We start from the raw sequence: 14,972 nt of genomic DNA, 5'->3' as shown, positions 1-14,972 counted from the left end.
ATGAGTAAGTAAAGGAGGGGTGCCTGCTTTCCTCATCGCCTGCACAGTTCATTACACAAAGAAGGGAGGCAAATGCTCCTTACTAACATAAATAACTACAGTGTTAAGTAGGGCTTGATAATTTTACCCTTGTGTAAAAATCAGGAAAACATGTCGTGGTCAACCATCCTAATCCCAAATTTATATTCTGAGGTCAGTATAGAACCCTATTAATCAGGGATGGCAAATAAGTTCCATACGGTGGCTTAACTTGATCTGGACTGGACGTAGCCATCCAGTGAGCTGTGCTGAGGGCAGCCCGGAGTTAGTGTGGGCTCTGCCAGCGGCGAAGGAGAGCCAGTGACTGGCAATGGTCATGTCGCATACTGAACTAAATATACTAGAGAAGCCCCGGATTGCTTGCAAAGAACCAGTAAGCAAGCCCAAAGAATAAAGACAAAGCTAACACTTCCCTGTTACCCTATCTGTTTTTAAAAAGGAAGTTATGTTTATGTAAATGTACAGGTGAATCCCTTGAAATCAAATACTGGCAGGTCTTAGACTTCCAAAGGAGCCAAGAGCAGACATTTTTTAAAGTGCATATATCTGTATAGTCTACAGTTTTTGGTGGTACTTGGGATCACTGAGCTATCTCCTCAGTCCCCGTTTGTTGTTCTTTTTATTTATTTGGAGGCACAGTTTCACTAAATTTCCCTGGAGTGACTGAATTTGAGATCCTCCTGTTTCAGTTTCCCAAGATTGTAGGCATGTGCCAGCGTGCCTGGCTCTTCATATATACAGTAATCTGATGAAACTAAAGGGAGTGTGGGGCATGGTGGCGCAGGCCTGTAAAATCCCAGCACTCGGGAGGTTGAAGCGGGGAGATTGTTGCAAGTTCGAGACCAGCATGGGCTACAAAGTGAGCTAAAGGCCAGCCTGAACTGCACAGTGAGATCCTGCTTCAAAAAGACGAAAAGGAAAAAAAGACAAACAGGGTAAAACTCCTCTTTTCTCAACTGCAACGCAGCCAGAAAAAATTCATGTGACTCACAGCAATCATTTTATCTTCGTAGATGATATTTATAGGAGGAAAATGCCTAAAAGACAACATGCATTTCTTTTTTATTGTTTTGGTTTTGGCTTATTTTTACAAAAGACCCCCCAACTCTCCATATCTAGACCAGGGGACCCATAAGGCATGGCGACACCTCACTGAAGGAATATACTGGATGTTAAGAGCCTGGCTCACAACTGTAACTGCAGCCGGATGCCTGGCAACTGGCTGCACAGCCCTTACTGAGGAGCTGAGAGGAAGCCAGGCCTCCAGAAGCCTCCACTTGCCCAGCTGCTCTCAGGCCTTTCAATACATTATATTCATTCTCATTCGCACCCCTCCCCTTCTTCCTTCCCTCCTTGGTTCCCTCCCTCATCTTCTTGTTTGGTGCTGGGCCCAGTAACATTAAGCATGTTCTCTACCAGCGAGCCACAGCTTCAGTTCCCCTCCCATGTTACCCACCCTGGGCCTCAGCTCCGGGACTCAATGGATCCACCTGTCTTGATCTCTTGGGTAGCTGGGACTAAAGCATGCAATACACACAAGTTGTGTATCTGTCTTTTCTCCCCATCATCTGTGATAGCTTAACTATAAAACATTTGTTTACTGCAGGAGTCTCAGGGAAAAGGATGAAAAATGTGACTTTTTTCTAATTAATACACTTCTTATACACATTTCTCAATAGCCTAGGAATTAAAAAAAAAGTTGTGCATTACCTTTATAATTTGAATGAAAAGATGCTGAGGAATTCTAATTCTTTTTACATAACGTCTCATATTTTCTAAAATGTAAATTAAGAATTCAAACCTATTTATTTGACTCATTGATTCCTATTTCTTCATACTCCAGCACCAAAAAAGAAAAAAAAAGTACCTGCTTCATTTTAAAGTGATTTTGCTGAAATTATTTTTTTCTTTGTCTTCCTTTTTTGTGGTGCTAGAGGTTGAACCCAGGGCCTCATACAAGCTAGATGAGCACCCTATTCCTGCACTGTACCCCTAGTTCTTGCTGAAATTTTAATCAGCAATTTACATGGATTTGATCAGTAATCTGGAAACAGAAGTATTTTATTCTTAATTTCAGGTAGTTTTCTTCCATAGTGACATGTTATATTTAATTTCAGGTAGTAACTTAGTTTGTATAAGGTATACACTGTGGGCACATTCACATGCTTCCTCTGTTGCTCCCTTTCCCATCTTTAATATGCCTGTGCTGGAACTGCTATGCTGAGCAAGCCTGTCTATGCACACACCACACTCTACCAGTCACCTAAAATGGAGGATTTTTCTTCTTTCATTCTCAAGTTCCCCTTCCCCTCTATCTGTACTAGTATGAGGCTTCTGAATCTTTACATAGTTAACTCTATACTAATAATATTCAATTAGTAGTGAAGACATAGGTGCTGCATTTAATATATATCTACTGTATGCCAATATTTTGTTTGTCTTAGTAGTTACCTTATATCTTACTTTTCCCTTGGTGCTGAGACAAAATACCCGAAGAAAGACTTATTTAGCTCACAGTTCGTGGAGATTTTAGTTCATTAATTGGTTGGTTCCGAGGCAGGGTGATACATGGCAGAGGGACCACAGTTTATGGGGGTGGAAGACAGAAAAATCAACAAGGGGGAGAAAAAGAGCAGCAGAGGAAGGGAGAGAGATGAGCCTCTTTCTGTCCCTTATATTGTATCCAGTCTACTGTGATTAGGGTGGTGCCGATCCAATCAGGGGACTGATCCAGCAATCACAGGTGAATTCGAGCACTGCACTATACATCAATCACACACTCTAGATGCAGCCACCTCAAAAAAAAAAAAAAAAAAAAAGCTCTATGACCTCATGAGGCTTTACAGGACATCTAGAGACAAACCATAATGCATTGTAACTATAGGTTCTTTTCCACGAGTAGGGATGGCACTTATTGTATATTTATATTTAACATTACTATGCTTGCTAATTTTACTGTTATTGCCAAGGTGGCATAGTTGTTACTACTAATTGGTCTTCTCTGCATGCCAATATCTGGATTGCCCTTGTGTTAACAATGCTATGGCACATTCTGACAAAATTGGGTGCTGGGCCAAATACACAGCAGCTTCCCATCTCAAATAAATGAAAGAAAGATGCAAAGTTCCAAGGTGAGTGTCTACTGAAAAGTAGGCACTAACGAGGTCACTTTGCTAGCAACAGTCCTGTACTATAATCAACCCACAAACCTTAGCACAAAACAAAGAAAAAAAAGACCCTCAGAACACTAGGAACATGGGAAGACAAGAAAACAAAATGTCTCAAAAAACTTCCAATTGCCCAAAAGCTGATTCATGGGGCAAAATCAAAAGCCACACAGCCAAAGGATTCAAAAGGTTAACAGAAGAGATAAAAAATCACATCAATAAGGTATATGGCAAACTCAAAGAAAATAGAACTAAATAGATAATAGACATAATAAACAAAATGATGAGGGAGTTTACAGAAAACACTAATAAAAGGCTAGTTGAGCTAAACAAAATAAACAAAACATGAATGACCAGTTTAGCAAAGAATTAAGAGTCCATGAAAAGATACCAAACAGAAATTCAGAAGATTAAAAATTCTATTGAACATGGGCAACACAAGAACCAGTATGAGAACAGGTAGGAGAACTTAGAAGACAGCACTAATGTTGGTGACCAATTATTCACAACATGAAAAACAAGAGAACATGAAAACTGGATCCAACAGCTCTTAAACAATACAAGAGGGACTAAGAAAAACCTGAATTAGTGAAAAATCAGAGCACAACACACATTTCATAAAAATAAAAATCTGTTTACAGAAATAGCAACACAAAGCTTTCCAAGTATGGGGAAAGAATTAAGCATACACATAAGTGAAGCATATAGAACCTCTTGAAGCCATCTGAATATAGATTGAAACGTCTACAAACTGTGAGCTGACATACACCTCTCCTCCTTTAACTTGTGGGTGTCAGGCGTTGTGTGTCAGCAACAAGAAAAGTAACTAAGACACCAATCTTACAAAAAAAAAAAAAAAAGACCAAAATCGCAACAATTTGAAATGACAAAGTTGAAATCACAACAGACGCTGCTGAAATGAAGATTATTAGTTAACTGCTTTATTCATACTCCAATAAATTGAGAATCCAGAAGAAATGGATAGATTCCTAGATACATATTAAATATCAAAACAGAGCCAAGAAGATGTAAAATCTCTGAATAATCTAATAACTGCCAATGAAACTGAAGTAGTAACTAAAAAGAAAACTATCACCTAAGAAAAGTCCAAGACTTGATGGATTCACTACTGAATTCTATAAGAACTCCAGGATAGATCTAATGCCAATACTCCTCAAATTTTAATGAAATTGAAAGAAAGGTATAGTCCCAAAAGCATTCCTTAAAGCTAGCATTACCCAACCAAAAAAAAAAAAAAAAAAAAGAGAGAGAGAGAATTATAGGTCAATCTCTCTAATGAACATAAACGCAAAATTTTTACCAAGAAACAGGTAAACAATGCAACAAATCATCAAAAACACTATACCTCATGACCAAGTAGGATACAGGCATGGTTCAACATACATGAATCAATAAACGTAATACATCACATAAACAGAAGCAAGGACAAAAAAATCACATGATCATCTCAATTGATGCAGAAAAAGCCTCTGACAAAATGAAACATCTATTAATGATAAAAACCCTGAAAAACTTAAGAGGGACCCTATACAATATGATATAAACTATTTATGACAAACCAATAGCAGTATCTTATTAATGGGGAAAAGCTGAAAGTTTTCTCTTTAAAATAGTATCAAGACAAGGATGTTCACTATTGCCACTGCTGTGCAATATAGTACTATACTCAAAATACTCACCAGAGCAATCAGGCAAGAGAAAGAAATGAAAGAGATATGGATAGTGTCATGGTTTATGTCAGTGGCCCCCTCAAGCCTCATACAGTCACAGACATAGCCAAGTCTAGCATTTGTGACTGGTTTGTTGTCTGGCACTAGGATTGGTGGTATGAATACTGTACCCACCCAGGAGTGAAGCCAGCATGCAATGTAAAGGTGGGAAGAAGGTGTGTCTCTCTCTTTTGCAAGTTTCTGCCTTGCTGTTTGCAGTGGCCATGAACAGCTGCCCTCCAGCCATGCTACCCTGTTTTGCAGCCAGCTGAGTATGGACTGAAACTTCCAAGAACTGTAAGAAATAAACCCTTCCTTCCCTAATTTTGGTCATCAGGTATTTTGTCTCAGCAACAAGAGAAAAGTAACCAAGACAGATAGAAAGGGAAGAAACCAAGCTATCATTATCTGTAGGTGACATAATCCTCTATATAGAAGACTCAAAAAATTTCATCAAAATATTCCTTGAATAACCAAATTCCATTATGTAGCAGGATACAAAATCAACACACAAAAATCAGTAGTGTTCATGTACACTAATAATGCATTCACTGAGAGATAAATTAGGAAAACACTATTCACAGTAGCATCAAGAAAAATTAAATACTTAGGAATTAACCAATGAAGTGAAAGACTTCTACAAAGAACACTACAGTACTCTGAAAAAGGAGATCAAACAGTGAATCAGAAATAGAAAGATATTCCCTACCCCTAGATAGAAAGAACCAATATGGTCAAAACGGACATACTGCTAAAACAAATACACACTAACAGCATTTGCAACACCAACCAAAACACCAACAGCATTTCTCATGGAACTAGAGAAAACAGTAGTAAAACTCATATGGAATCAGAGAAGACCCAGAAGAGCAAAGGTAATCCTGGGCAACAAGAGCAAATTAGAAGGCATTACAATCCCAGATTTCAGGTCATACTACAAGGCTACAGTGATTAAAACAAAATAAGACAAACAAACAAAAACAGCATGGTACTGGCAACAAAACAGACATGTGGATCAGTGAAACAGAATGGAGGATGTATAAATAACTTCAGACACATTCTGTTATGTGCTTGACAAAGATGACAAATATGCAGGAGGAAAAATAACCTCTTTAAAATGGTACTAGGAAAACTGGCTACCCACATTGTTGTAGTCAGGGATTGCAAGGAAAACAATTTAATATAGGACACATAATTTATAGAATTATTTTATAGTAATCACCAAATAAGTAAAATACAAAAAAGTGCAGGACATGTGTCCACACACTAAAGACCCACAGAGTCCAGCTGAAGAACTGGATCCCTTAACAATGTCCTGCAGGAATCCAGTTGAAGAGCTGGAGCCCATGACAGTGCTCCCGAGTCCAGCTAGAGCCTAGAGCCCACAACAAGGTCTCATGCAAGTCTGCTTCATGGATCTTCCTTGAAAAGGCCCAAAGGTCCATGGTGGGGGCTAAGACGTCTGTGCCAGCAGGACAAAGGATTCATGACAATCAACTGAGGAATCTGCACTGGAGCCAGGAAGTGACATTCAAAGTAAGGACCAGCGCTCCCTTGAAAAGTACCACAGCCATCCTCAGTGATGAGGTCCTGAACTCCTCTGACAAGGAGAACAGCTGAGTTCATACCAGGAAGCCGGAGAACCAACAGCACCAGGAGAACCAACAGCACCAGGAGAATCAGCAACACAACACTACTTCTTCCTCTCAAGGTGACCTTTTTATGTTTTATGTTGACCTTTTTATGCAACAGTACCGGGGTGGGCCATCTGTACCCAGCACCACACTGATTCAGCTCAGGTAGGTATTACAAGTTGACTGCCAGTTCTCAATCTACCACAGTCTACCCCCGGTCAATTTGGTAACTATACTCATTTCCACAGTTTTAGCTGAAGATTTATAAAAAGTTAGTATGTCTTAGTCTAGTCAGATTTACATTAATATAAAAATCTTTTTAATGATTACATATATACAATTCTAACTGCACTCATTCCCACACCAAAAATGACATATTCAAAGGGTGACCAAAATTCACAGTTAAACCACAATATGCTGACCTGGTTACATAATGTATCTAAAAATGACATTAAAATCACGTTTAAAAAACTATTACAATCACATTCCTTGCTATCCATTAACTTTTAAAAGGGCATGGAATGACTAAAAAACAAAGATCCCCTGCAATTCAAACACACTCTTCCCTTTAGGTGAAAGGCTGCAGTTCATTTTTCCATTGTCCTGTTCTTCTCAACAACCACATCCTCCTGTTTCATTTTTGCAATCTACAATTCCACTGGAGCCTTCCGTCTAGCCTTCGCATCACTCTAGTAGCACTTTGTTCCTAATTTCCAACATAGATATTGCTCAACAGTAACCATCCTATCATCCCAACAGTAGGCTGCATTGAGATTTTTCTGCCACCCAGGCAATATCTCTAAATGCAAGCAAAATTCAGACCAACTTCCTGCCAAAATACAATATACTACCTGAGTTCCAGGAGCCAATGGAGTCCTTCTCAATAGAAGCCTGCTGAGCTTCATCTTAACTGGCAGAATTTCTATCAGTACAACTTTCCAACCTCAAACCAGAGTTTCCAATATAGTGTACAGCCTATAGGGGCTGTCACTAGTCCAGGCTTTCTAAGCCTGTCTAAACTAATTCCCAAGGCTCTTAAGCTACAAGCCTAGGCAATATCACAGCAATGATCCCACTCTCAGTACTAGTTTTGTTATGATCACTTTTCTCTTATTGCTAAGACAAAATACTGACACCCAAAGCTAAGAAAGGAAAAGCTTATTTAGCTCACAGTTTTTGGCAGTTTCAGTCCATACTTGGCAGGCTCCAAGGCAGGGTGGCTCATGGCAGAGGCTAACAGTTTATGGTGGTAGAAAACAGCAAAAGCAACCATAGCAAAAAAGGAGCATGAGAGAAGACTCTTTCTGCCCCTTTATTGAATGTAGTCTATCCACCCTAGGGTGGGTGTGGCATTCACACCAACAATGCCAGCACTGGACCATAAACCAATAACAAACTCTAGAAGATAACTCCCATGACTACATGAGGCTTTGGGGGAACCTCAAGACACAAACATAACACACATGTAGAAGACTGAATGTAGACCCATATCTCTCACTAGGTACTGAACAAAAATCAAAATGAATCAAGAATCTAAATGTTAAAACAATAACACCTCACCTGCTATGAAATAAAATAGGTAAAAATTTTCTTAGTGACACAGAGATAGGCAGGACTTTCTGAGTAGAATCCCAACTGCATGACAAACAACATCAAGAATCAACAAATGGGATCATATTAAATTAAGAAGCTTCTGATCGGCAAATACAACAACCCTCGGAGTGAAGACACAATCAGTAGAATATGAAAAAATTTTTGTTAATTATACCCTAAACAGAGGAATGATAATATATAAAGAATTCAAAATAATTAAGCTCTAAAAATAAAATCAATAAAAAAGACAACTGAAATTAACAGATGCTTCTCAGAAGAAATACGAATGGCCAATAAATTCGTGAAAAAATGTTCAGCATTTCTGGCTATTACAGAGATACAAATTAAAACAACACTAAGATTCCACCTTACTCCAGAAAGACTAGGTATCATCAAGAAATCAAACAATAACAAATACTACAGAGGTTGCCAATAAAGGAGCCCTTCTTTATTGTTGGTGGGAATGTAAACTAGTTCAACCACTATGGACGTCAGTATGGAGATTCCTCAAAAACTAAAAAATAAAAATTCCACTGAATTCCTTCTTCTTTTATCCCTTCTTCTTCTACATCTCTTCCTGAAAGGGTTAAAACATCATACTATAGTGATACCTATGTTTACAACACCACAACTCATAAGGCCTAAATGTTAGAAGTAGTCTGTACATCCATCAGTAGATGAATGGATAAAGAAAATGTGGCATTTATACACAATGGAGCACTATTCTGCCACTGAGTCATCTGCAGGAAAATGGATTTACCTTGAGACCATAATGTTAAGTGAAGTGAAATAGATAGAACAGCTTTAACATTGCATGGTTTCTCCCATAGGAGCAACCTAAAATATGCATAATTAAAGAGCAGATAAAAGATAGACAATACTAAATAGGAAGCTAGATCTTCTTGCAAAAGGGAAGGAGACCAAGAGATAAAGGGAGGTTTAGGGAGGGAAAAAAAGAATTAAGATGTATTATATACATGCACTAACTTTTCATTAGGAACGTGATGATTATATCCTGAAACAAATACCCATAAAAGAAGAAATGTGTATGGAAAATGGGGGCATATATTTAGAGTTACTCAAAGTAGAATACTTTTAATTCAAACATAAAAATAAAACATTATTGTTTTCTCTGAAAAATTCAAGACATTTCTTAACTATCTAGAATTCTGCAAATGTCCTTAATATTGGAAAGAAATAAATCCCATGCCTTTTCTGCTTTTGGATCTCAAAACATTCCTTCACTGAATTAGGCATCAGGATGTCAGAGTGTGCAGAATCCGTGTGAATGCTGGTTATTGAAGAACTAATAAAGCGAGTCTTGTTTGTGGGACAGCTGTTGGCTTCATTGTTCTTTTGTCACACACTAAAAAGGAGAATTGGTATGCTAACGGAATGTGACCTTCTCATTGGATAGCTGTCACATCATACCCCGAAACACTGCCTGAATGATCTATTTTCACCATCTACCACAGAGGAAATGGTAAAGTAAAATCAACAAAACACAAGACCCCCAAAAACCATTAAATGAGCAGCACTACTGCTTAAAATCAGATCACTTGTAAGAAACATTTCTCAATACTTAAGATTCCAGAGTTGAAGAGTAATGTTTTGTCTCAATTTATTAACCTTTAAGCATATCACCTCAAAAGCATTTATTTTCGAGTCCAAGTAACTTTTAGGACATTCTTCAAAAGATATTTTATATAAATACTCCATCAGTAATGACTACAAAATTATGGGTGCAATTCCTTTATTTTTGAATTAAAATGCCTCCGGTTTGGTCATTTATGAATTGTTTTCATTTGAACAATGACTTTCAATCTTTTTGGGCCATTATTCCAGCAAGAAATACATTGTACACTGCACGCCAATATAGATACACACATGTATGTGTACATACAGAGGTTTTACAAAACAAAGTTTTCCTCACTGTGTAAAATATTCCCAAATATTTACTTTTTTTTCTTAACCAACATCTTTGAATGTTGGCAAAGAGCCACACAATTCCTATCATAAGTCACAATTTTCAGTATCACTGCATCAGACAACCGAAAACCTAAGATAACATCCATGTATATTATGAACACAGGTTTTTACATTGTGTTTCTTTGTGAACAAATGGTTCTCCCCAGGATTGACTCACAAGCCCCCACACTGTGCTGCTTTTCACTGGGAGTCCCAAGTCCTAGTAAAGGAAAGCAGGAGTGGGCAGGTCAACAGGAGAGATGACCGATCAGTCAGGCTCCCATGGCCCTGCTGCCCCCCCTCCTATCCACGCTGACCTGTGCCGCAGGTCTTGCTATCCAAGGTCTGTCTTTCTTTCCTTTCACCCTTACTCTTCAGTGTTACTCCCTACCTAAACACACATATACAAAGTGAAGTGAAATAAAATTCTACTGGGTAAAAAGACAGCCACGCAGAAGTTATTTTGAGTTTTTAAACTTCTGGTCAATTATGTACTTTTCTTTGCCATACTCAGACTGTGATATTTGTGACAGAGATACTTAGGTACTTAAACTTACCTTTAAATACTCCCACAAGGGAAACTGGACCAGTGAAAAAGGAATCTGGAATTAGAAGAGGAAAAAAAATTAAACAAATTTAAAAAGTCAGTGTTTGCCTAGCATCATATTATAAGAACCTGTAATTATTGTTTAGTAATATATATGCATGTATACATAACAAATATATATATAAAATATAACAAATTATATATATATAATTATATATAACTAATTCATAGGTAAGCATACATATTTAGAAAAAAGAGATAATGTAACTGTAAATCTGCCACAACTTTTGGAGCCCAAGGACATAAAATGATGCTGTGATTCTCTGTGAAATGCAAAGACTTGACTCTTTTAGACTTTGGAGTTAAGGTTTATCTAGAGCTTAGTGCTCAAAGCACTAGGATTTAAAAAAGAAGTGGAACAGAAGTTGGAGGAGGGAGTATGGAGGGGAGGAGAGGGGCAGAAAACAGGGAAGAGAAAAGGAACTGAAGGCTGGGCAGAGAGGCAGGCAGGGAAGGAAAGAAAAGTCAAGTGGAGAGGAATGGACAAGTGAAAAACAGAGAGACAGAGAGGAGGGGAGAAGTGAGGAGGGGAGGAGAGGGAGACCGAGGCAGACAGGAGGGAAGAGAGAAGAGCAAAGCAAAGGGAAGAAAAGGAGGAGAGGAAAAGGAAAGGAGGGGGAGAGAAAAGAAAAGGCAGGTAGGAGTTCGTAGGGGGCACGTAGGGAAGAGAGCAGGGGCAGAGCCACATCGAGAACAGGGTGAGCAGCGGGACTCCGGGAAGCGCGGGTCCTGGGCCGGGAGGCTGCGGGGCGGTTTCCACACAGACACAGACGGGAAGCAGTGGCCTGACTCGGGACAGAGGCCCACGGGCAGTCAGAGACAGAAAACCTCAGTGACCGTGACCCGCTAGCGGATCACAGACTTACACAGGAAGTAGTTACAGTGAGTTGTCTAATAATACAGGTTAAAATGATCAGGGCTTTACAATTTTATTTCACTGATTCCTCTGAACAACAGTGTCAGGCAGCCAGTACTATTACCACCCTCTTCTGAACAGCTCTCCACCATGCCTTAAGACTGAGGTATTTACAGCCCTGTCTCACTACACTCAGGGCAATGATTGGTGGAAGAGACATTGAATGGTATTTATCTGAATATAAATTCACTGACAGTACAATGGATTTGCTATTAAATTTTCTGAAATTCTAAAACAGAAACGGCCTCCATATTTCCTAAAAAAATAAATGACTCAACTGCAGCAGGCCCACCCATTAGCTTATGTATTATCTAGTCACTGCCCCACGGGCCAGCAGGTCTGTGGCGACACTGACAGCACCTTTGGCACACCATGGCCCCAGTACCCTTACATATGACATGGGAAGAGTACTTAACTTCACAAGAATTTGGCACATTAAGTTACTTCTGAAATACCTGTATGCATTCAGAACTCTAAAGTCCAGCAACATCTAATCCTGACAAAACCAATTATTGCCCTGAGTGTAACAGACACTTTTTCAGAAGTGTGTTAACAATTTTAATCTCCATGTCCCCCCTAAAGCTTCATGTGGCCCTAGGCAGGACCTCTGCAAGGCGATTGGGGTACTCCGTGCTGACTTGCTGTTAGGAGGTGGGGCCTGGTCAGAAGGGATGAGTCAGAACAGAAGGTTAAATCTCCGCCTGGGCTCCCCTCGGGGCTTGCTCTCTGCTTCTGTCACCATGATATAAAATTTCTCCTCTGCCATGTAGTCCTGCCTTGAAGCCAGGCAAGCATGAAGTGAAACCTCTATAAACCTCATGCCAAAATAAACCTCTCCTCTCTTATAGCTGTTGAGCACTGTGCACTCATGGATAAGAAAAGTGACTAAGACAAAGTGGCAGTGAGAGAAAAAAAATATCAACCATCTGGAATAATATGATAAACTAGGATCTCAGAGAAATTTGTCCTTGTCCTAAGTGAGCAGATTCCTTCTGTGAATGCCAAAAGTCCCAGAAGAGGGATCAAATTTAGTTTAGATTTTCTTTTCCTTTTTTTTCTTCTTGGTCACCAAAACACTGACTCATCTGACACTGTCCACTCTGAAACTAAACAGATGTATTTCCAATTCAATTATCAAAACACCAAAGTTGGACTATCCAACAGGCTTCTAAAACTTTTTTTAAATTTTTAAAAATGTATGTGGTAAAATGCACACAAGAGGACTAACAAGCAGGGTTATAGAAAATGTTTTCTTTTCTCAAATGCTAATATATCACAGTTTTACAAGACTGTAAATATTTCACATATATCAGGTGAAAAAGGTAAAATATATTGTGTGATCTTTGTTAGAATTATTTACTTCTTGATTAAGATAACCCATAAAATTGTACTAAATGTTATGTGAACTTATTTGATATTGCTATTAGATTTTGAATTCTATAGAAGGACATGTGACCCATTTTCCTCTATTAAAGGTTATTAATTAAATTGTTTGTTCAGTTTACAGATAATTTAAAAGTCACATATTTGAAATGGCCAAACTATTCCACTGGTTACTTATTTTAAAAAGTAAGCCAAAAGTAAATTTCAACTTTACTCTCTAAAACAAGATAAACTGACAATCTAAGATAATTATATGTACGATGTATGTTTAAATAATTACATTTATTTCTGGGTTCCAGTAATGAAATACCATTCATAAGATAAATTTCTGAAAAATGTTTCAGATATTCAAATCAAAATGGTGTTGCACACTTGTCATTAATTGTGTGAAATAGTGATTACAGAAATGTGTCCCACACACACATAAGGCAGCCTGCCAGCACTCACGGCTACCCGCCTCCACAGTCACTTCTCCCGGCTGCAGGGAACGCAGCCCTTGGTGAGGACCTACCTCCCAGTCTGGGCTGGAGTTACACAACAGTGATGTTTCTTCAGATTGTGAATTTTATACCCCACACAGATGTAAACTGTTATGCTAAAATGTTTTATAGATGAAGAAAATGAATAGCTGCACTCAGCAGTCTTATATTCCAAAACACAACATACCTATTTTATTGCACCGAAAGTTACAAAGTGGCTCACTGTTGTGACCTGTTTTTACACCTTCATTTAACATGTTTTGTTTGAGTAAGGCTATTAAGACCCAGAGTACTAATAAGTGAGTGGCAGTAAACCCTGCTACTATCAAAGAGGCAGATGTAGGGGGAAATCTGCTACAAATCAACACAGTCTCTACTTAGTACCAAACATGGCAACTTCAACAGCGCAGCACCTGTGAGGATGGCAGGCAGAAAAATAAAATGAAGCCTGGGTGTAGTAACCAGAGGAAGTAAGTGCTGGGCATCACTAGCATCATTAATGATGAGCACAATTACTAATTATAAGCACGCTTTATCTATCATTAAGTACCAGACTTGATTATCCTTAAAGCTAATCAATATTTCCAACTCTGTGATCCAGAAATAAGTATCTGGACCTTTATGGTCCTTTAATAAACAGAGAAATGATTTATAATGTAACTGAGGGGAGGTAAAGTTATGATTTCTAATTTATCATTTACCTCTAAAATTCTACATTTAAATGGAAGATCACATCACAATACTTTTTTGTTTTTTTGTACCAGGGATTGAACTTCACGCTTGCCAAGCAGGTGCTTATGCCACTGAGCTAAATCCCCAGCCCCAGTAATACATTTTTAAAAATAAATAAAACTTGACTGGAAGCTGCAATAAACAAAACAGGAATCTCCTATGAAGCCTAAAGAGCAAGGAAGTACATTTAAGAAGCTATGAAAGTTATCCCATTTGGCACAAATAAAAAAAAATTCTACAGCATTGATATTTTTTAAAAATAAAAAAAAAAAGGATGTATATAACATCTCAAATCACAAGGTATTTAAAGAACACCATGGAAAAGATAGCTTTGCCTTAGAGCAGGGGGTCTAGGTGCTGACCCACTCCAAATTCAACCAACTCCACAAGTGATTCGCAGGGGAGTCCTTTCTCTGTTGCATGACAATTTTTAAATTCCTGTTTTGACTTAAGGTTTCCCATTCTAGTGCCCCACGGATAGTATTGCTGTTCTGTTCTTAAATGCACTGTGCCTTTTCCCACCCAACCTCAGTGATAACCAGCACAAATGAAGTTGAGGCATAAAGATTTGTCCCAAAGTGATGACTGTAACTTTGCTTGTCATTTGTTTAGAAGTATTAGGGACTGAACCCAGGCATTTCACAGTGAGTTATATCTCCAACTCTTTTTTTATTTTGAGAGTGGGTGTCACTAAGTTGCTATGTTGCCTAGGCTATGTTTGAAT

At 38.5% G+C, this 14,972-nt stretch overlaps 1 protein-coding gene across 5 annotated transcripts in view; it reads right to left on the bottom strand.

Moving 5' to 3' along the window:
- Slc25a26 (solute carrier family 25 member 26) overlaps positions 1 to 14,972 on the bottom strand; it is a 121,605-nt gene that overhangs the window by 23,249 nt on the left and 83,384 nt on the right. For all 5 annotated transcript variants that reach the window (XR_010051271.1, XR_010051270.1, XM_063260214.1 and 2 more), the window contains one exon: positions 10,689 to 10,733. Coding sequence is in view for 3 of the 5 variants with exons in the window: in XM_063260214.1 (XP_063116284.1) it covers positions 10,689 to 10,733 (45 nt within the window). In the remaining 2 variants the exon portion in view is untranslated. The remainder of the gene's footprint in view (positions 1 to 10,688; positions 10,734 to 14,972) is intronic.

Source organism: Cavia porcellus, unplaced genomic scaffold (assembly GCF_034190915.1).
Source record: "Cavia porcellus strain 051 isolate PalLab524CR breed Dunkin Hartley unplaced genomic scaffold, mCavPor4.1 scaffold_13, whole genome shotgun sequence".
NCBI classification, from domain to species: domain Eukaryota; kingdom Metazoa; phylum Chordata; class Mammalia; order Rodentia; family Caviidae; genus Cavia; species Cavia porcellus.
Note: the sequence above shows the minus strand (reverse complement) of the source record. Positions and strands in the feature narration are given on the sequence as shown.